Raw genomic sequence first — 21,608 nt, 5'->3', positions numbered from 1 at the left:
TGGCGGGAAACGCTGTTGCCTTTAAGTTGCTCCTTTGGAAACAAAGTTGCGGTCTTGGGTGAACAGGGCCGCTGTTCTCGGGAGTTTCTTGGTCCTTTTAGAGCATGGCAGTCCTCGGAGGATTCAGAGGTCGCTGGTCCTGGGGAAAGCGTCGCTGGAGCATGTTTCTTCCGAAGGGGGGGAGACAGGCCGGTAGAGCTGGGGCCAAGGCAGTTGGTGCCTCCGTCTTCTCTGCAGGGTTTTTCAGCTCAGCAGTCCTCTTCTTCTTAGGTTGCAGGAATCTGAGTTCCTAGGTTCTGGGGAGCCCTTAAATACTAAATTTAAGGGCATGTTTAGGTCTGGGGGGTTAGTAGCCAATGGCTACTAGCCCTGAGGGTGGGTTCACCCTCTTTGTGCCTCCTCCCAAGGGGAGGGGTCACATTCCAATCCCTCTTGGGGGAATCCTCCATCTGCAAGATGGAGGATTTCTAAAAGTTAGAGTCACCTCAGCTCAGGACACCTTAGGGGCTCTCCTGACTGGCCAGTGACTCCTCCTTGTTATTCTCATTATTTCCTCCGGCCTTGCCGCCAAAAGTGGGGCCGTGACCGGAGGGGGCGGGCAACTCCACTAGCTGGAGTGCCCTGTGGTGCTGGAACAAAGGGCGTGAGCCTTTGAGGCTCACCGCCAGGTGTTACAGCTCCTGCCTGGGGGAGGTGATAGCATCTCCACCCAGTGCAGGCTTTGTTACTAGCCACAGAGTGACAAAGGCACTCTCCCCATGTGGCCAGCAACATGTCTCGAGTGTGGCAGGCTGCTAAAACCAGTCAGCCTACATGGGTAGTTGGTTAAGGTTTCAGGGGGCACCTCTAAGGTGCCCTCTGGGGTGTATTTTACAATAAAATGTACACTGGCATCAGTGTGCATTTATTGTGCTGAGAAGTTTGATACCAAACTTCCCAGTTTTCAGTGTAGCCATTATGGTGCTGGGGAGTTCGTGTTTGACAGACTCCCAGACCATATACTCTTATGGCTACCCTGCACTTACAATGTCTAAGGTTTGCTTAGACACTGTAGGGGCACAGTGCTCATGCACTGGTGCCCTCACCTATGGTACAGTGCACCCTGCCTTAGGGCTGTAAGGCCTGCTAGAGGGGTGACTTATCTATACTGCATAGGCAGTGAGAGGCTGGCATGGCACCCTGAGGGGAGTGCCATGTCGACTTACTCGTTTTGTCCTCACTAGCACACACAAGCTGGCAAGCAGTGTGTCTGTGCTGAGTGAGGGGTCCCCAGGGTGGCATAAGATATGCTGCAGCCCTTAGAGACCTTCCCTGGCATCAGGGCCCTTGGTACCAGGGGTACCCGTTACAATGGACTTACCTGGATGCCAGGGTGTGCCAATTGTGAAAACAAAGGTACAGGTTAGGGAAAGAACACTGGTGCTGGGGCCTGGTTAGCAGGCCTCAGCACACTTTCAATTCAAAACATAGCATCAGCAAAGGCAAAAAGTCAGGGGGTAACCATGCCAAGGAGGCATTTCCTTACACAGGGCATCCCAGCTAGTGGAGATGCCCGCCCCCTCCGGCCACGGCCCCACTTTTGGCGGCAAGGCTGGAGGAGATAATGAGAAAAACAAGGAGTCACTGGCCAGTCAGTACAACCCCTAAGGTGTCCTGAGCTGAGGTGACTGACGTTTAGAAATCCTCCATCATGCAGATGGAGGATTCCCCCAATAGGATTAGGGATGTGCCCCCCCCTCCCCTCAAGGAGGAGGCACAAAAAGGGTGTAGCCACCCTCAGGGCTAGTAGCCATTGGCTACTAACCCCCCAGACCTAAACACACCCCTACAATTGAGTATTTAGGGGACCCCAGAACCTAGAAAAACAGATTCCTGCAACCTAAGACGAAGGACTGCTGACCTGAAGCCCTGCAGAGAAGACGGAGACACCAACTGCTTTGGCCCCAGCCCTACCGGCCTGTCTCCCCACTTCGAGAGAAACTGCAACAGCGACGTACTCCCCAGGGTCCAGCGACCTCTGAAGCCTCAGAGGGCTACCCTGCATCTAAAAGGACCAAGAACTCCCAAGGACAGCGGCCCTGTTCCGAAGAAACCAAAACTTGCAACAAAGAAACAACTTTAAAAGGACTCCACGTTTCCCGGTGGAAGCGTGAGACTTTCCACTCTGCACCCGACGCCCCCGGCTCGACCTGCGGAGAAACAACACTACAGGGAGGACTCCTCGACAACTGCGAGCCCGTGAGTAGCCAGAGTTGACCCCCTCTGAGCCCCCACAGTGACGCCTGCAGAGGGAATCCAGAGGCTCCCCCTGACCGCGACTGCCTGCTTCAAGGAACCCGACGCCTGGTAGGGACACTGCACCCGCAGCCCCCAGGACCTGAAGGATCCGACCTCCAGTGCAGGAGCGACCCCCAGGTGGCCCTCTCCCTTTCCCAGGTGGTGGCTACCCCGAGGCCCCACCCACCCCCTTGCCTGCCTGCTTTGCTGAAGAGACCCCTGGGTCTCCCATTGAAACCTATAGCAAAGAAGACGCCTGTTTGCACACTCTGCACCCGGCCGCCCCCGTGCCGCTGAGGGTGTACTTTCTGTGCTGACTTGTGTCCCCCCCCGGTGCCCTACAAAACCACCCTGGTCTGCCCTCCGAAGTTGCGGGTACTTACCTGCTGGCAGAATGGAACCGGGGCACCCCCTTCACCATTGAAGTCTATGCGTTTTGGGCACCACTTTGACCTCTGCACCTGACCGGCCCTGAGCTGCTGGTGTGGTAACTTTGGGGTTGCCCTGAACCCCCAACGGTGGGCTACTTTGGACCCAACTTTGAACCCTGTAGGTGGTTTACTTACCTGCAAAACTAACAAATACTTACCTCCCACAGGAACTGTTGATATTTGCACTGTCTAGTTTTAAAATAGCTTATTGACATTTTTTGCCAGAACTGTACATGCTATTTTGCCGATTCAAAGTTCCTATGATACCTAAGTGAAGTACCTTTCATTTGAAGTATTGATTGTAAATCTTGAACCTGTGGTTCTTAAAATAAACTAAGAAAATATATTTTTCAATATAAAAACCTATTGGCCTGGACTAAGTCTTTGAGTGTGTGTTCCTCATTTATTGCCTGTGAGTGTACAACAAGTGCTTAACACTACCCTCTGATAAGCCTACTGCTCGACCACACTACCACAAAATAGATCATTAGAATTATCTGCTTTTGCCACTATCTTACCTCTAAGGGAAACCCTTGGACTCTGTGCACACTATTTCTTACTTTGAAATAGTATATACAGAGCCAACTTCCTACAAGCACTTCTGCTGGGATCGTCCTGGAACGCGGTGCACTGTGACTGAAATGCAGCCCTGCTGACTCTGGCTTCCAACCTGCAAAGGAGAATAGCCTGCAATACATCAGACAGGCTTCTCGATACATCTTAAAGTATGGTGGGGTTAGGCTATCCCAATAGATCTGACAGAGAATACTCCCACTATGCTCTCAATAGCATAGGTAGTAACTGATAGGAATAGAACCATGCAGAAACATTATCATGGTCGAATTGTTTATTTTACCATTCTTATAATGCTAGTTACCATACTCTGTTTCCTCTGCCTAATAATCACAGCTCATGCTTTCTCTACAAGAATACAATTGTTTCAATAAGTGACTGAAAATATATTCTCCTACCTTTCTTGTGTCTTACCTTAGATCTGTTTCCACGATCTTCTTGGGAATCTGAATAGTCATGTTCAAAGTAGCCAATAACATCTAGTACCCTGGTAAGATTAGGGGTTCAGATGGGGCACTGTGAGCTAGTTAGGAATTGCGTCAACATTTCCTGATGGTATAGTGCAGTGGTTCCCAACCTTTTGACTTCTTACTCTCAGGGGTCCCCGGACCACAGGTTGGGAACCACTGGTATAGTGGGTCACTATATCTGTAAGTTTATGTTGACTCAATACACAGTCCTACTTAATTTATCCAAAACAAGTAACAGTAGGTTTGAGAGTCTGACAAACCAAAGAATACAAAAATATGTGGAGGATACATGGTAACAAGAACAATCAGGAATGAGAAGAGGTTCGTGGAAAGGCAACTATATTACCAGTAACTGGCTAATGGAATTAGTACAGTGGCTATAACAAAATGTGACTGTACAAACATTTCTTTGACTTTAGGTCCGCAAGACAGCCTCATGGTTTCGGTGATTTATGCACCTAGTCATCAATTTGTTGACATAATTTCTTTTGTTACAAGTGTATATCCTTATATTACACTTTATCAGCTAGTGCACATTTTATAAAGTTATTTGAAAATGAGTACAGGGCAAACAAATATCTTGCCTTTTTTCTTTAATAGTATTTTACTTCAGGGAAAACTTCATAAAGTCTGCAATAACTGATACAAAATATAATTGTGCTAATCACAACAGATGTGCAACCACCACAGAAACATGCCTGCACCTGTGCAAACAAGGTGCACAGGCACACAATGGACATAATGCAGGCTAAGGTTCGCTAGCTAGCAGCAACGAAACAGGCACAAAATGGACACTGGCAATCATATAATGCATTGCAGAATTAGCTTCATGCAACTTTAAGGTTAGAAACAGGAAATCAACAACCAACCTCGTTCTTTTGATTTTCTCTCTTGATCCCGCTCTCTACTTTTGCTCCTGTGCTTGTGAGATCTGTGATCCCGACTTTTAGATCTTCTGTCCCGACTGCGAGACCTATGTTTTTTTTCTGCTCGATCATGGCTTCTTGCACTGTCTCGGCTTCTAAAAATAAACAAAAGTGCAGATGACACAGGGTATGTGTGTGTGTGTATATGTATATGTATATATAATAATAATATAGAATACATTGTTCCTAAGTCACCATTAACTTAACAGATTGCCTTATGTTTTATATATATATATATATATATATATATATATATATATATATATGGAAAATGTCACTTACCCAGTGTACATCTGTTCGTGGCATGAGACGCTGCAGATTCACATGCTTTGCACATCCCGCCATCTAGTGTTGGGCTCGGAGTGTTACAAGTTGTTTTTCTTCGAAGAAGTCTTTTCGAGTCACGAGATCGAGGGACTCCTCCCCTTTCGGCTCCATTGCACATGGGCGTTGACTCCATCTTAGATTGTTTTCCCCGCAGAGGGTGAGGTAGGAGTTGTGTATATAGTAATAGTGCCCATGCAATGGAGTAAATATGTATGTACCTAATGTGTTTAAAAGTGATATATTTACAAATGTTCAAGATCAATATTTCTCAACTTAAAACGGCTACAGGCTCCCGGGGAGGTTGGGAGGGCGCATGTGAATCTGCAGCGTCTCATGCCACGAACAGATGTACACTGGGTAAGTGAAATTTTTCATTCAATTGCATGTGTAGCTGCAGATACACATGCTTTGCATAGACTAGTAAGCAGTTATCTCCCCAAAAGCGGTGGTTCAGCCTGTAGGAGTTGAAGTTGTTTGAAATAAAGTCCGTAGTACTGCTTGTCCTACTGTGGCTTGTTGTGTTAACACATCAACGCAGTAATGCTTGGTAAATGTATGAGGCGTAGACCATGTGGCTGCCTTACAGATTTCAGTCATTGGTATGTTTCCTAGAAAGGTCATGGTAGCACCTTTCTTTCTAGTTGAGTGTTCCTTTGGTGTAATAGGCAGTTCTCTTTTTGCTTTTATATAACAGGTTTGAATATATTTAACTATCCATCTGGCAATGCCTTGTTTGGATATTGGACTTCCTGTATGAGGTTTTTGGAAAGCAATGAACAATTGCTTTGTTTTGCGAATTTGTTTTGTTCTATCAATGTAGTACATTAGTGCCCTCTTGATGTCTAGTGTATGTAATGCTCTCTCAGCTACAGAATCTGGTTCTGGAAAGAACCCTGGGAGTTCCACTGTTTGATTTAAGTGGAACTGTGAAATGACTTTAGGTAAGAACTTAGGATTTGTTCGGAGAACTACTTTATGCTTGTGTATTTGAATAAAGGGTTCTTGTATGGTAAAGGCTTGTATTTCACTTACCCTTCTTAGAGATGTGATGGCTATTAGAAATGCTACTTTCCATGTTAAGTATTGTATTTCACATGAGTGCATGGGTTCAAAAGGTGGACCCATGAGTCTTGTTAACACAATGTTGAGGTTCCACAAAGGAACTGGTGGTGCTCTTGGTGGGATAATTATTTTCAGACCCTCCATAAATGCTTTTATGACTGGGATTCTGAATAATGAAGTTGAGTGCGTAATTTGCAGATAAGCTGAAATTGCAGTGAGATGTATTTTAATGGATGAAAAAGCTAAGTTTGACTTTTGTAAGTGTAGTAGGTAGCTTACGATGTCTTTAGCGGATGCGTGTAATGGTTGAATTTGATTATTATGGCAGTAATAAACAAATCTTTTCCACTTATTTGCGTAGCAATGTCTTGTGGTTGGTTTTCTAGCTTGTTTTATGACCTCCATACATTCTTGTGTAAGGTCTAGGTGTCTGAATTCTAAGACTTCAGGAGCCAAATTGCTAGATTCAGCGATGCTGGATTTGGGTGTCTGATCTGTTGTTTGTGTTGAGTTAACAGATCTGGTCTGTTTGGCAGTTTGATATGAGGCACTACTGAGAGGTCTAGTAGTGTTGTGTACCAAGGTTGTCGTGCCCAAGCTGGTGCTATTAGTATGAGTTTGAGTTTGTTTTGACTCAATTTGTTTACTAGATATGGAAGGAGTGGGAGAGGGGGAAAAGCGTATGCAAATATCCCTGACCAACTCATCCATAACGCATTGCCTTGAGAGTGAGCCTGTGGGTACCTGGATGCGAAGTTTTGGCATTTTGCGTTTTCTTTTGTTGCAAATAGGTCTATTTGCGGTGTTCCCCATCTTTGGAAGTAAGTCCTTAGTATTTGGGGATGAATCTCCCATTCGTAGATCTGTTAGTGATCCCGAGATAGATTGTCGGCTAACTGGTTTTGAATTCCTGGTATGAACTGCGCTATTAGGCGAATGTGGTTGTGAATTGCCCAATGCCATATTTTCTGTGCTAAGGGACACAACTGTGTCGAGTGTGTCCCTCCCTGTTTGTTCAGATAATACATTGTTGTCATGTTGTCTGTTTTGACAAGAATGTGTTTGTGGGTTATTATAGGTTGAAATGCTTTCAGCGCTAGAAATACGGCTAGTAGTTCTAAGTGATTTATGTGAAGCTGTTTCTGCTGAGTGTCCCATTGTCCTTGGATGCTGTGTTGGTTGAGGTGTGCTCCCCACCCCGTCATGGAAGCGTCTGGAAGACTGGGTCTTGAAAAGGCCGCCCTCTGTTTAAGTTTATAGTGTTCCACCATTGAAGCGAGGTGTATGTTTGGCGGTCTATCAACACTAGATCTTGAAGTTGACCCTGTGCTTGTGACCATTGTGATGCTAGGCACTGTTGTAGGGGCCGCATGTGTAATCTTGCGTTTGGGACAATGGGTATGCCTGAGGACATCATGCCTAGTAGTTTCATCACTAATTTTACCTGTAACTTTTGTTTTGGGTGCATGGCTTGTATTACGTTTTGGAATGCCTGTACCCTTTGTGGACTTGGAGTGGCAATCCCTTTTGTTGTGTTGATTGTTGCTCCTAAGTACTGTTGTAATTGACACGGCTGTAGGTGTGATTTCTTGTAGTTGAGTGAGAAACCTAGCTTGTGAAGGGTTTCTATGACATACTTTGTGTGTTGTGAACACCGTTCTTGCGTATTGATTTTGATTAACCAATCGTCTAGGTACGGGAACACATGTATTTGCTGCCTTCTGATATGAGCTGCCACTACGGCCAGGCATTTTGTAAAAACTCTTGGCGCTGTTGTTATCCCGAATGGCAACACTTTGAACTGGTAATGCACCCCTTGGATTACAAACCTTAAGTACTTTCTGTGGGAAGGATGTATAGGTATATGGAAATACGCATCCTTGAGGTCTGGTGCTGTCATGTAGTCTTGTTGTTTGAGCAATGGGATCACGTCTTGCAGTGTCACCATGTGAAAGTGATCTGATTTGATGTAGATGTTTAATGTTCTGAGATCTAGGATAGGTCTTAGAGTTTTGTCTTTTTTGGGTATGAGAAAGTACAGGGAGTAAACTCCTGTTCCTTTCTGATGAACTGGTACTAGCTCTATTGCATCTTTTTGCAACAACACTTGGACCTCCAGTTGTAGAAGATCCATGTGTTGTTTGGACATGTTGTGTGTTTTCAGTGGGACATTTGGAGGGAATTGTAGAAATTCTATGCAATAACCATGTTGGATAATGGCTAGGACCCACGTGTCTGTTGTTCTTCCCAGTTTTTGTAAAACTTGGTTAGTCTCCCCCCCACTGGTGTTATGTGTTGGGGATTTGTGACGCTGAAGTCACTGTTTATTTTGTGGAGTTTTGGGACTCTGGAACTTCCCTCTATTCTTTCGGAACTGTCCTCCTCTGTATTGTCCCCGAAAACTTCCCCGCTGATATTGACTCTGGTAAGTGGGTCTTGTTTGTGAGGTTGAGGGTTCTGTGCTCTGACCCCGAAAACCCCCTCTAAACTGTGATTTACGAAATGTGCCTCTGCTCTGTGGGGAGTAGAGTGCGCCCATGGCTTTGGCCGTATCTGTGTCCTTTTTAAGTCTTTCAATAGCAGTGTCCACCTCCGACCCAAACAACTGCTGTCCGTTAAAGGGCATATTCAGCACCGCTTGTTGAATTTCCGGCTTGAATCCGGAGGTGCGTAGCCATGCGTGTCTCCGTATGGTGACTGCTGTATTTACAGTCCTAGCAGCTGTGATTGTTAGAGATACTCTGGCCTTCTTCCACCACTTGTTGGGCCCTCTTTTGGAACTCTTTGGGTAGGTGTTCTATGAAATGTTGCATTTCGTCTCAATGAGCCCTATCATATCTAGCCAGCAAGGCCTGTGAGTTGGCAATGCGCCATTGGTTGGCTGCCTGTGCCGTGACTCTTTTCCCCCGCTGCGTCGAACTTGTGACTTTCCTTGTCTGGAGGTGGTGCATCTCCCGAGGTGTGTGAGTTCGCCCTTTTGCGAGCTGCCCCTACTACCACTGAGTCTGCTGTTAATTGCTGCGTGATGTACACAGGGTCTGTTGGTGGCGGTTTGTACTTTTTCTCCACCCTTGGAGTAATGGCCCTGCCTTTCACATGCTCCTGAAACACTTGTTTTGAGTGTTTCAGCATTCCCGGTAACATAGGGAGACTCTGGTACTGGCTATGTGTGGACGACAGTGTATTAAAGAGAAAGTAATCTTCTATTGGTTCTGCGTGCAGGGTGACATTGTGAAACGCAGCTGCTCTTGACACCACCTGTGTGTATGCAGTACTGTCCTCAGTTGGTGACGGTCTCGCTGGATAACAGTCGGGACTGTTGTCTGATACAGGCGCATCATAAAGATCCCATGCGTCTGGATCATCCTGACTCATTCCTGTATGAGTTGGAGACTGCATCATTGGTGGAGTGGCTACCGGTGATGGTTGTGGTGAGCGTTGTGGAGATGGTGGCGGAGTTATTTGTCTTGCCACCTTTGCTTGTGGCTGCTTGTCTTTCTCTTGTAAGGCAAGTTTTCTTTTAATTCGGATTGGAGGGAGAGTACTGATCTTCCCTGTGTCTTTCTGAATGTGGAGCCTCCTCTGAGTGTCATCTGGCTCCCCTGCCTCTAGCTCTTGTCCAAATCTGTGTCCTTGCATCTGTGAGGACAGGCCCTGTTCCTCGGTGTAGGAACTTGGTTTCGGTTCAGAGGCCGGATGTTTCGGTATGGAAACCTTTTTGGCCGTCTTTTTCGGCTCCGAAGACACTTTTTTCCCTTTCGGTGTACCAATCTCAGTGCCGACTCATTTTGGTGCCGCCCTCTCGGTGTCGAGATTGCTCTGACCCGGTGTCGAGTCTTTTCTGTGCCGGTATCTCGACCGTAGTCTGATGACTTCGACACATGCGTGCCCTTTTTCGGTGCCGAAGGTCGGTCACCTATTTTTCGGGTTAAGCCATGGCCTGTTGGCGGTGGCGTCCCCTGGGCTTTAGTGGTTTTTCCGTGAGTTTTGTGTAGTGACGTCTTACTCACGGTTCTCGGCATCTGTTCGGGATCGACCTCGTCCGAGATCGAATCCGAATCCGCGATGGAGAAGGTTTCTTCTTCTTCTTCCAAGTGTTGTTGTCCTGCCGATGCCATTTGTAGTCTTCTTGCTCTTCGGTCTCTTAGTGTTTTCCTCGACCGAAACGCTCGACAGGCCTCACAGGTATCCTCTTTGTGTTCGGGAGACAAACACAAATTACAGACCAGATGCTGATCTGTATAAGGATACTTGTTGTGACATTCGGGGCAGAAGCGGAATGGGGTCCGTTCCATTAGCCTTGAAGACGCACTAGGTCGGGCCGACCAGGCCCGCCGGGGAATCGAAAACCCCAAAGGGCCACCGGAGCTCTTCAAAATTTGGTGTCGATCTCTTGTAACTAACCTGATACCGAACGCAAACAATACAGTCTAATTTTCCGAGATTTAACTAACTTTCCAAACCGAAACGCGTAGCGAAGAGGAACACGTCCGAACCCGATGGTGGAAAGAAAACAATCTAAGATGGAGTCGACGCCCATGCGCAATGGAGCCAAAAGGGGAGGAGTCCCTCGATCGCGTGACTCGAAAAGACTTCTTCGAAGAAAAACAACTTGTAACACTCCGAGCCCAACACTAGATGGCGGGATGTGCAAAGCATGTGTATCTGCAGCTACACATGCCATCGAACATATATATATATATATATATATATATATATATATATATATATATATATATATATATATATATATATATATATATAGAAAATGTCACTTACCCAGTGTACATCTGTTCGTGGCATGTTCCGCTGCAGATTCACATGCTATGCACAGGTCCTGCCATCTAGTGTTGGGCTAGGAGTGTTACAAGATTTTTTTCTTCGAAGAATTCTTTGAGTCACGGGACCGAGTGACTCCTCCTTTTCAGCTCCATTGTGCATGGGCATCGACTCCATCTTAGATTGTTATCCCGCAGAGGGTAAGGTAGGAGTGATAGAGTGTAAAGAAAGAGATCTCCATGCAATGGAATAGACGTATATATACATATGTACAAATTTAAATGTAACTTAAACGGCTACAGGCTCCCGGGGAGGAAGGAGGGCACATGTGAATCTGCAGAGGAACATGCCACGAACAGATGTACACTGGGTGAGTGACATTTTCCGTTCGATGGCATGTGTAGCTGCAGATACACATGCCATGCATAGACTACAAAGCAGTTCTCCTCCCATAGGCGGTGGTTAGCCTGTAGGAGTTGAAGTTGTTTGAAATAGTGTTCTTAGTACAGCCTGTCCTACTGTGGCTTGTTGTGTTGCTAACACATCTACACAGTAATGCTTGGTAAATGTATGGGGTGTTGACCAAGTCGCTGCTTTACAGATTTCGGTCATTGGTTTATTCCCTAGAAATGCCATTGTTGCTCCTTTCTTCTTGGTGGAGTGTGCTTTTGGTGTTACTGATAGCTGTCTTTTTGCTTTTAGGTAACAGGTTTGGATGCACTTTACTATCCATCTGGCTATTCCTTGTTTTGAGATAGGATTACCAGTATGGGGTTTTTGGAACGCGATAAATAACTGTTTAGTTTTTCTAAATGATTTTGTCCTGTCAATGTAATACATAAAAGCTCTTTTAATGTCTAATGTATGTAGCACTCTCTCTGCTACTGAGTCTGGCTGTGGGAAGAAGTCTGTAAGTTCCACTGATTGATTTATATGAAACGGAGAGACGACCTTAGGTAAGAATTTTGGGTTTGTGCGAAGTAAGACTATGTTTGTGTACTTGTATAAAGGGTTGTTCAATAGTGAATGCTTGTATTTCACTAACTCTTCGTAGTGAAGTGGTTGCGACGAGGAATGCTACTTTCCATGTTAGATATTGAATCTGACACAAATGCATGAGTTAAAACGGTGGAGCCGTGCCAGTACAATATTGAGATTCCACAAAGGCACTGATGGTGTTCTTGGAGGTATGATACTTTTTAGTCCTTCCATGAAGGCTTTGATGACGGGGACTCTAAATAGAGACTTGTTTTGTATATTTTGTAAATAGGCTGAAATAGCTGTGAGATGTATTTGAATGGATGAAAAAGCTAAATTAGCTTTTTGTAGATGAAGTAAGTAACCTACAATGTCTTGTATGGATGAGGAAAGAGGTGTTATGTGTTTGGATTGGCAGTAAAAGACTAACCTTTTCCATTTGTTTGCATAGCACTGCCTGGTAGTGGGTTTTCTTGCTTGTTTAATTACTTCCATACATTCTGGTGGAAGATGTAGATATCCAAACTCTGAGACTTCAGGAGCCAGATTGCTAGACTGAGTATTGCTGGATTGGGGTGCCTGATCAGTTGTGTTTTGTGTCAACAGATCCGGTCTGTATGGTAGCTTGATGTGTGGTACTAGTGACAGGTCTAACAATGTTGTGTACCATGGTTGACATGCCCACCTTTGGCGCTATAAGTATGAGTTTGAGTTTGTTTTGACACAGTTTGTTGACCAGAAATGGAATGAGCGGGAGAGGGGGAAAAGCATAAGCAAATATCCCCGACAAGGTGATCCATAGAGCATTGACCTTGGCTACAGGGTGTCGGAACCTGGCTGCGAAGTTTTGGCATTTTGCGTTCTGGCTGGTGGGGAATAGATCTAGGTCTGGTGTTCCCCATTGTCGAAAGTACTTGTGAAGTACTTGGGGGTGAATTTCCCACTTGTGTGTTTGCTGATGACCCCTGCTGAGACCGTCTGCTAATTAATTGTGAATCCCTGGAATATACTGTGCTACAGGGTGAATAATGTTGTGAATTGCCCAATGCCAAATTTTTTGTGCTAGAAGACAAAGTTGTGATGAGTGGGTTCCTCCCTGTTTGTTCAGGTAGTACATTGTCGTCGTATTGTTTGTTTTGTTGAGAAGAGGTTGAAAGGCTTTTAGTGCTAGGAATACAGCTAGCAATTCTAAGTGATTTATGTTAAGTTGTTTGTGTTTGTTGTCCCATTGTCCCTGAATGTTGTGATTGTTGAGGTCTGCTCCCCATCCAATCATTGATGCATCTGTTTTAAGAATGGCTTGAGACACAGGGTCCTGAAATGGCCGCCCCTTGTTTTGATTTGTGGAATTCCAAGACTGAAGCAAGATGTGTGTTTGGCGGTCTATCAACACTAGATCTTGAAAATGACCATGTGCCTGTGACCATTGTCTTGCAAGGCACTGCTGTAAGGGCTGCATGTTTAGTCTTGCATTGGGGACAATGGCAATGCATGATGCCATCATGCTCAACAGTTTCATGACAAATTTGACTGTGTTCTGTTGGGTTGGCTGGATTCATGGTAATATGTTGTGGAATGATTGTACACTTTGTGAACTTGGGCTTGCAAGTGCTGTTTGGGTGTTTAATTTGGCTCCTAAATACTGTTGAACCTGCACTGGTTGTGAGATTTTTGGTAGCTTATTGAGAACCCTAGTGTGTGTAGGGTATTTATTACATAACGTGTATGGTATTGGCACTGTGTTTGACTGTTGGCTTTTATTAGCCAGTCGTCGAGATATGGAAAGACATGGATATGTTATCTTCCTATGTAGGCTGCGACTACAGCAAGGCATTTTGTAAATACCCTGGGAGCTGTAGTTACCTCGAAAGGTAACACTTTGAACTGGTAATGTTTTCCTTGTATTACAAACCTGAGATATTTTCTGTGCGCTGGATGGATGGGTATGTGAAAATACGCATCTTTTAGACCCAGTGTTGCCATAAAATCTTGTTGTAACAATGGGACCATGTAGGAAGTTGGCTCTGTATGTGCTATTTCAAAGTAAGGAATAGCATGCACAGAGTCCAAGGGTTCCCCTTAGAGGTAAAATAGTGGTAAAAAGAGATAATACTAATGCTCTATTTTGTGGTAGTGTGGTCGAGCAGTAGGCTTATCCAAGGAGTAGTGTTAAGCATTTGTTGTACATACACTTAGACAATAAATGAGGTACACACACTCAGAGACAAATCCAGCCAATAGGTTTTGTATAGAAAAATATCTTTTCTTAGTTTATTTTAAGAACCACAGGTTCAAATTTAACATGTAATATCTTGTTTGAAAGGTATTGCAGGTAAGTACATTAGGAACTTTGAATCATTTCAATTGCATAAATACTTTTCAAGTTATTCACAAATAGCTATTTTAAAAGTGGACACTTAGTGCAATTTTCACAGTTCCTGGGGGAGGTAAGTTTTTGTTAGTTTTACCAGGTAAGTAAGACACTTACAGGGTTCAGTTCTTGGTCCAAGGTAGCCCACCGTTGGGGGTTCAGAGCAACCCCAAAGTTACCACACCAGCAGCTCAGGGCCGGTCAGGTGCAGAGTTCAAAGTGGTGCCCAAAACGCATAGGCTTCAATGGAGAGAAGGGGGTGCCCCGGTTCCAGTCTGCCAGCAGGTAAGTACCCGCGTCTTCGGAGGGCAGACCAGGGGGGTTTTGTAGGGCACCGGGGGGGGGGGGGGGGACACAAGCCCACACAGAAATTTCACCCTCAGCGGCGCGGGGGCGGCCGGGTGCAGTGTTAGAACAAGCGTCGGGTTCGCAATGGAAGTCAATGAGAGATCAAGGGATCTCTTCAGCGCTGCAGGCAGGCAAGGGGGGGCTTCCTCGGGGAAACCTCCACTTGGGCAAGGGAGAGGGACTCCTGGGGGTCACTTCTGCAGTGAAAGTCCGGTCCTTCAGGTCCAGGGGGCTGTGGGTGCAGGGTCTTTTCCAGGCGTCGGGACTTAGGTTTCAGAGAGTCGCGGTCAGGGGAAGCCTCGGGATTCCCTCTGCAGGCGGCACTGTGGGGGCTCAGGGGGGACAGGTTTTGGTACTCACAGTCGTAGAGTAGTCCGGGGGTCCTCCCTGAGGTGTTGGTTCTCCACCAGCCGAGTTGGGGTCGCCGGGTGCAGTGTTGCAAGTCTCACGCTTCTTGCGGGGAGTTGCAGGGGTCTTTAAATCTGCTCCTTTGGATAAAGTTGCAGTCTTTTTGGAGCAGGTCCGCTGTCCTCGGGAGTTTCTTGTCGTCGTCGAAGCAGGGCAGTCCTCAGAGGATTCAGAGGTCGCTGGTCCCTTTGGAAGGCGTCGCTGGAGCAGAGTTCTTTGGAAGGCAGGAGACAGGCCGGTGAGTTTCTGGAGCCAAGGCAGTTGTTGTCTTCTGGTCTTCCTCTGCAGGGGTTTTCAGCTAGGCAGTCCTTCTTCTTGTAGTTGCAGGAATCTAATTTTCTAGGGTTCAGGGTAGCCCTTAAATACTAAATTTAAGGGCGTGTTTAGGTCTGGGGGGTTAGTAGCCAATGGCTACTAGCCCTGAGGGTGGGTACATCCTCTTTGTGCCTCCTCCCAAGGGGAGGGGGTCACAATCCTAACCCTATTGGGGGAATCCTCCATCTACAAGATGGAGGATTTCTAAAAGTTAGAGTCACCTCAGCTCAGGACACCTTAGGGGCTGTCCTGACTGGCCAGTGACTCCTCCTTGTTATTCTCATTATTTTCTCCGGCCTTGCCGCCAAAAGTGGGGGCCGGGGCCGGAGGGGGCGGGCAACTCCAGTAGCTGGAGTGTCCTGCGGTGCTGTGACAAAGGGGTGAGCCTTTGAGGCTCACTGCCAGGTGTTACAGCTCCTGCCTGGGGGAGGTGTTAGCATCTCCACCCAGTGCAGGCTTTGTTACTGGCCTCAGAGTGACAAAGGCACTCTCCCCATGGGGCCAGCAACATGTCTCTAGTGTGGCAGGCTGCTGGAACTAGTCAGCCTACACAGACAGTCGGTTAAGTTTCAGGGGGCACCTCTAAGGTGCCCTCTGGGGTGTATTTTGCAATAAAATGTACACTGGCATCAGTGTGCATTTATTGTGCTGAGAAGTTTGATACCAAACTTCCCAGTTTTCAGTGTAGCCATTATGGTGCTGTGGAGTTCGTGTTTGACAAACTCCCAGACCATATACTCTTATGGCTACCCTGCACTTACAATGTCTAAGGTTTTGTTTAGACACTGTAGGGGTACCATGCTCATGCACTGGTACCCTCACCTATGGTATAGTGCACCCTGCCTTAGGGCTGTAAGGCCTGCTAGAGGGGTGACTGACCTATACTTGCATAGGCAGTGAGAGGCTGGCATGGCACCCTGAGGGGAGTGCCATGTCGACTTATTCGTTTTGTTCTCACTAGCACACAGAAGCTGGCAAGCAGTGTGTCTGTGCTGAGTGAGAGGTCTCCAGGGTGGCATAAGACATGCTGCAGCCCTTAGAGACCTTCCTTGGCATCAGGGCCCTTGGTACTAGAAGTACCAGTTACAAGGGACTTATCTGGATGCCAGGGTCTGCCAATTGTGGATACAAAAGTACAGGTTAGGGAAAGAACACTGGTGCTGGGGCCTGGTTAGCAGGCCTCAGCACACTTTCAATTGTAAACATAGCATCAGCAAAGGCAAAAAGTCAGGGGGCAACCATGCCAAGGAGGCATTTCCTTACACAACCCCCCCCCCCCCCCCAAACGAAAGAGGATGAGACTAACCTTTCCCAAGAGAGTCTTCATTTTCTAAGTGGAAGAACCTGGAAAGGCCATCTGCGTTGGCATGGGCAGTCCCAGGTCTGTGTTCCACTATAAAGTCCATTCCCTGTAGGGAGATGGACCACCTCAACAGTTTAGGATTTTCACCTTTCATTTGCATCAGCCATTTGAGAGGTCTGTGGTCAGTTTGAACTAGGAAGTGAGTACCAAAGAGGTATGGTCTCAGCTTCTTCAGGGACCAAACCACAGCAAAGGCCTCCCTCTCAATGGCACTCCAACGCTGCTCCCTGGGGAGTAACCTCCTGCTAATGAAAGCAACAGGTTGGTCAAGGCCATCATCATTTGTTTGGGACAAAACTGCCCCTATCCCATGTTCAGAGGCATCTGTCTGCACAATGAACTGCTTAGAATAATCTGGAGCTTTTAGAACTGGTGCTGAGCACATTGCTTGTTTCAGGGTGTCAAAGGCCTGTTGGCATTCCACAGTCCAGTTCACTTTCTTGGGCATTTTCTTGGAGGTGAGTTCAGTGAGGGCTGTCAGAATGGATCCATATCCCTTCACAAACCTCCTGTAATACCCAGTCAAGCCAAGGAATGCCCTGACTTGAGTCTGGGTTTTTGGAGCTACCCAGTCCAGAATAGTCTGGATCTTGGGTTGGAGTGGCTGAACTTGGCCTCCACCTACAAGGTGGCCCAAGTAAACCACAGTTCCCTGCCCTGTCTGGCATTTGGATGCCTTGATAGAGAGGCCTGCAGATTGCAGAGCCTTCAAAACCTTCTTCAGGTGGACCAGGTGATCCTGCCAGGTGGAGCTAAAGACAGCAATATCAAGATAAGCTGTGCTAAAGGCCTCCAAACCAGCAAGGACTTGATTCACCAACCTTTGGAAGGTGGCAGGGGCATTCTTTAAACCAAAGGGCATAACAGTAAACTGATAATGCCCATCAGGTGTGGAGAATGCTGTTTTCTCTTTTGCTCCAGGTGCCATTTTCATTTGCCAGTACCCTGCTGTCAAGTCAAAGGTACTTAAGAATTTGGCAGCACCTAATTTGTCTATGAGCTCATCAGCTCTAGGAATTGGATGGGCGTCTGTCTTGGTGACAGAGTTGAGCCCTCTGTAGTCCACACAAAACCTCATCTCTTTCTTTCCATCTTTGGTGTGAGGTTTGGGGACTAAGACCACTGGGCTAGCCCAGGGGCTGTCAGAGCGCTCAATTACTCCCAATTCCAGCATCTTGTGGACTTCCACCTTGATGCTTTCCTTAACATGGTCAGACTGTCTGAATATTTTGTTTTTGACAGGCATGCTGTCCCCTGTGTCCACATCATGGGTACACAGGTGTGTCTGACCAGGGGTTAGGGAGAAGAGTTCAGGAAACTGTTGTAGGACTCTCCTACAATCAGCTTGCTGTTGGCCAGAGAGGGTGTCTGAGTAGATCACTCCATCTACTGAGCCATCTTTTGGGTCTGATGACAGAAGATCAGGGAGAGGTTCACTCTCTGCCTCCTGATCCTCATCTGTTACCATCAACAGATTTACATCAGCCCTGTCATGGAAGAGCTTAAGGCGGTTCACATGGATCACACTATTGGGGCTCCTGCTTGTGCCCAGGTCCACCAGGTAGGTGACCTGACTCTTCCTTTCTAGCACTGGGTAAGGGCCACTCCATTTGTCCTGAAGTGCCCTGGGAGCCACAGGCTCCAGAACCCAGACTTTCTGCCCTGGTTGGAACTCAACCATTGCAGCCTTTTGGTCATACCAAAACTTCTGGAGCTGTTGGCTGGCCTCAAGGTTTTTGCTTGCCTTTTCCATGTACTCTGCCATTATAGAGCGAAGGCCAAGTACATAGTCCACTATGTCCTATTTAGGCTCATGAAGAGGTCTCTCCCAGCCTTCTTTAACAAGAGCAAGTGGTCCCCTTACAGGGTGGCCAAACACAAGTTCAAAGGGTGAGAACCCTACTCCCTTCTGTGGCACCTCTCTGTAAGCGAAAAGCAGACATGGCAAGAGGACATCCCATCTCCTTTTGAGCTTTTCTGGGAGCCCCATGATCATGCCTTTTAATGTCTTGTTGAATCTTTCAACTAAGCCATTAGTTTGTGGATGGTATGGTGTAGTGAATTTATAAGTCACTCCACACTCATTCCACATGTGTTTTAGGTATGCTGACATGAAGTTGGTACCTCTGTCAGACACCACCTCCTTAGGGAAACCCACTCTGGTAAAGATACCAATGAGGGCCTTGGCTACTGCAGGTGCAGTAGTCGACCTAAGGGGAATAGCTTCAGGATACCTAGTAGCATGATCCACTACTACTAGGATGTACATGTTTCCTGAGGCTGTGGGAGGTTCTAGTGGACCAACTATGTCCACACCCACTCTTTCAAAGGGGACCCCCACCACTGGAAGTGGAATGAGGGGGGCCTTTGGGTGCCCACCTGTCTTACCACTGGATTGACAGGTGGGGCAGGAGAGGCAAAACTCCTTAACCTTGTGGGACATATTGGGCCAGTAGAAGTGGTTGACTAACCTCTCCCACGTCTTGGTTTGTCCCAAATGCCCAGCAAGGGGAATATCATGGGCTAAGGTCAGAATAAACTCTCTGAACGACTGAGGCACTACCACTCTCCTAGTGGCACCAGGTTTGGGGTCTCTGGCCTCAGTGTACAGGAGTCCATCTTCCCAATAGACCCTATGTGTTCCATTTTTCTTGCCCTTGGACTCTTCAGCAGCTTGCTGCCTAAGGCCTTCAAGAGAGGGACAGGTTTCTTGTCCCTTACACAGCTCCTCCCTTGAGGGTCCCCCTGGGCCTAAGAGCTCAACCTGATAAGGTTCAAGCTCCAAAGGCTCAGTTCCCTCAGAGGGCAGAACTTCTTCCTGAGAAGAGAGGTTCTCTTTTTCTGACTGTGTTGCAGTTGGTTTCCCAACTGACTTTCCTTTTCTCTTGGTAGGCTGGGCCTTTCTTCCAGACTCCAGCTCTACTTTTTCACCCTGTGCCTTGCATTGTGCTCTTGTTTTTACACACACCCGTTCAGGGATACCCAGCATGGCTGCATAGGTTTTTAGTTCTACCTCAGCCCATGCTGAGGACTCCAGGTCATTTCCAAGCAGACAGTCTACTGGGATGTTTGAGGAGACCACCACCTGTTTCAGGCCATTGACCCCTCCCCATTCTAAAGTTACCATTGCCATCGGATGTGCTTTAGTCTGATTGTCAGCGTTGGTGACTGTATAGGTTTTTCCAGTCAGGTATTGGCCAGGGGAAACCAGTTTCTCTGTCACCATGGTGACACTGGCACCTGTATCCCTCAGGCCCTCTACACTTGTCCCATTAATAAAGAGCTGCTGCCTGTATTTTTGCATGTTAGGCGGCCAGGCAGCTAGTGTGGCTAAATCCACCCCACCCTCAGAGACTAGAGTAGCTTCAGTGTGGACCCTGATTTGCTCTGGGCACACTGTCGATCCCACTTGGAGACTAGCCATTCCAGTGTTACCTGGATTGGAGTTTGGAGTGGAACCTTTCTTGGGACAGGCCTTGTCTCCAGTTTGGTGTCCAGGCTGATTACAGCTACGACACCAGGCCTTTTTGGGATCAAAGTTTTTACCCTTGTACCCAGGATTGTTTTGTGAAGAGGCTCTGGGCCCACCCTCCTGTGCAGGTTTTTGGGGGCCTGTAGAAGACTCTTTACTATTTTTATTTTTGGCTGTCTCACCACCTTTCCCCTGGGGAGGTTTTGTGACCCCTTTCTTTTGGTCACCCCCTGTGGAAGTTTTGGACACCCTAGTCTTGACCCAATGGTCCGCCTTCTTTCCCAATTCTTGGGGAGAAATTGGTCCTAGGTCTACCAGATGCTGATGCAGTTTGTCATTGAAACAATTACTTAACAGGTGTTCTTTCACAAATAAATTGTACAGCCCATCATAATTACTTACACCACTGCCTTGAATCCAACCATCTAGTGTTTTGACTGAGTAGTCTACAAACTCAACCCAGGTCTGGCTTGAGGTTTTTTGAGCCCCCCTGAATCTAATCCTATACTCCTCAGTGGAGAATCCAAAGCCCTCAATCAGGGTACCCTTCATGAGGTCATAAGATTCTGCATCTTTTCCAGAGAGTGTGAGGAGTCTATCCCTACACTTTCCTGTGAACATTTCCCAAAGGAGAGCACCCCAGTGAGATCTGTTCACTTTTCTGGTTACACAAGCCCTCTCAAAAGCTGTGAACCATTTGGTGATGTCATCACCATCTTCATATTTAGTTACAATCCCTTTAGGGATTTTCAACATGTCAGGAGAATCTCTGACCCTATTTATGTTGCTGCCACCATTGATGGGTCCTAGGCCCATCTCTGGTCTTTCCCTCTCTATGGCTAGGATCTGTCTTTCCAAAGCCAATCTTTTGGCCATCCTGGCTAACTGGATGTCCTCTTCACTGGAGTTATCCTCAGTGATTTCAGAGTTGTTGGTCCTTCCTGTGAGGGAACCAGCATCTCTGACTATTATTTGTGGAGTCAGGGCTTGAGAAGCCCTGCTCTCCCTAAGTAGGACTGGAGGGGGGGAATTTCCCTCCAAGTCACTATCTTCATCCTCTGTGTTGCCATCCTCACAGGGGTTGGCCTTTTCAAACTCTGCCAAAAGCTCCTGGAGCTGTACTTTGGTAGGTTTGGGGCCCATTGCTATTTTCTTTAGTTTACAGAGTGACCTTAGCTCTCTCATCTGTAGATGGAGGTAAGGTGTGGTGTCGAGTTCCACCACAGTCACATCTGTGCTAGACATTTTGCTTCTAAAAGTTGGAATACTTTTTAAGAATCTAAAACTGGTTCTAGAATCTAATTCTAACTTTTACCAAACTTTTAAACTCTAAAAGAAATGCTAAACAGGATCTAACACAAGGCCCTAGCAGGTCTTTTAAGAATTTAGAAAACTTTTCAAATTGCAAAAATCAATTCCTAATGACAATTTTGGAATTTGTCGTGTGATCAGGTATTGGCTGAGTAGTCCAGCAAATGCAAAGTCTTGTACCCCACCGCTGATCCACC

At 46.7% G+C, this 21,608-nt stretch overlaps 1 protein-coding gene across 5 annotated transcripts in view; it reads right to left on the bottom strand.

The window, feature by feature from the left end:
- LUC7L3 (LUC7 like 3 pre-mRNA splicing factor) overlaps window positions 1-21,608 on the bottom strand; it is a 209,270-nt gene that overhangs the window by 36,627 nt on the left and 151,035 nt on the right. For 4 of the 5 annotated variants that reach the window (XM_069200041.1, XM_069200045.1, XM_069200044.1 and 1 more), the window contains one exon: window positions 4,621-4,772. In XM_069200041.1, the coding sequence (XP_069056142.1) occupies window positions 4,621-4,772 (152 nt within the window). The remainder of the gene's footprint in view (window positions 1-4,620; window positions 4,773-21,608) is intronic. The other variant, XM_069200042.1, reaches the window with a different exon arrangement.

Source organism: Pleurodeles waltl, chromosome 7, assembly GCF_031143425.1.
Source record: "Pleurodeles waltl isolate 20211129_DDA chromosome 7, aPleWal1.hap1.20221129, whole genome shotgun sequence".
Taxonomy (NCBI): Eukaryota; Metazoa; Chordata; class Amphibia; order Caudata; family Salamandridae; genus Pleurodeles; species Pleurodeles waltl.
The sequence above is the reverse complement of the archived record's forward strand: the minus strand, read 5'-3'. Positions and strand labels throughout refer to the sequence as shown.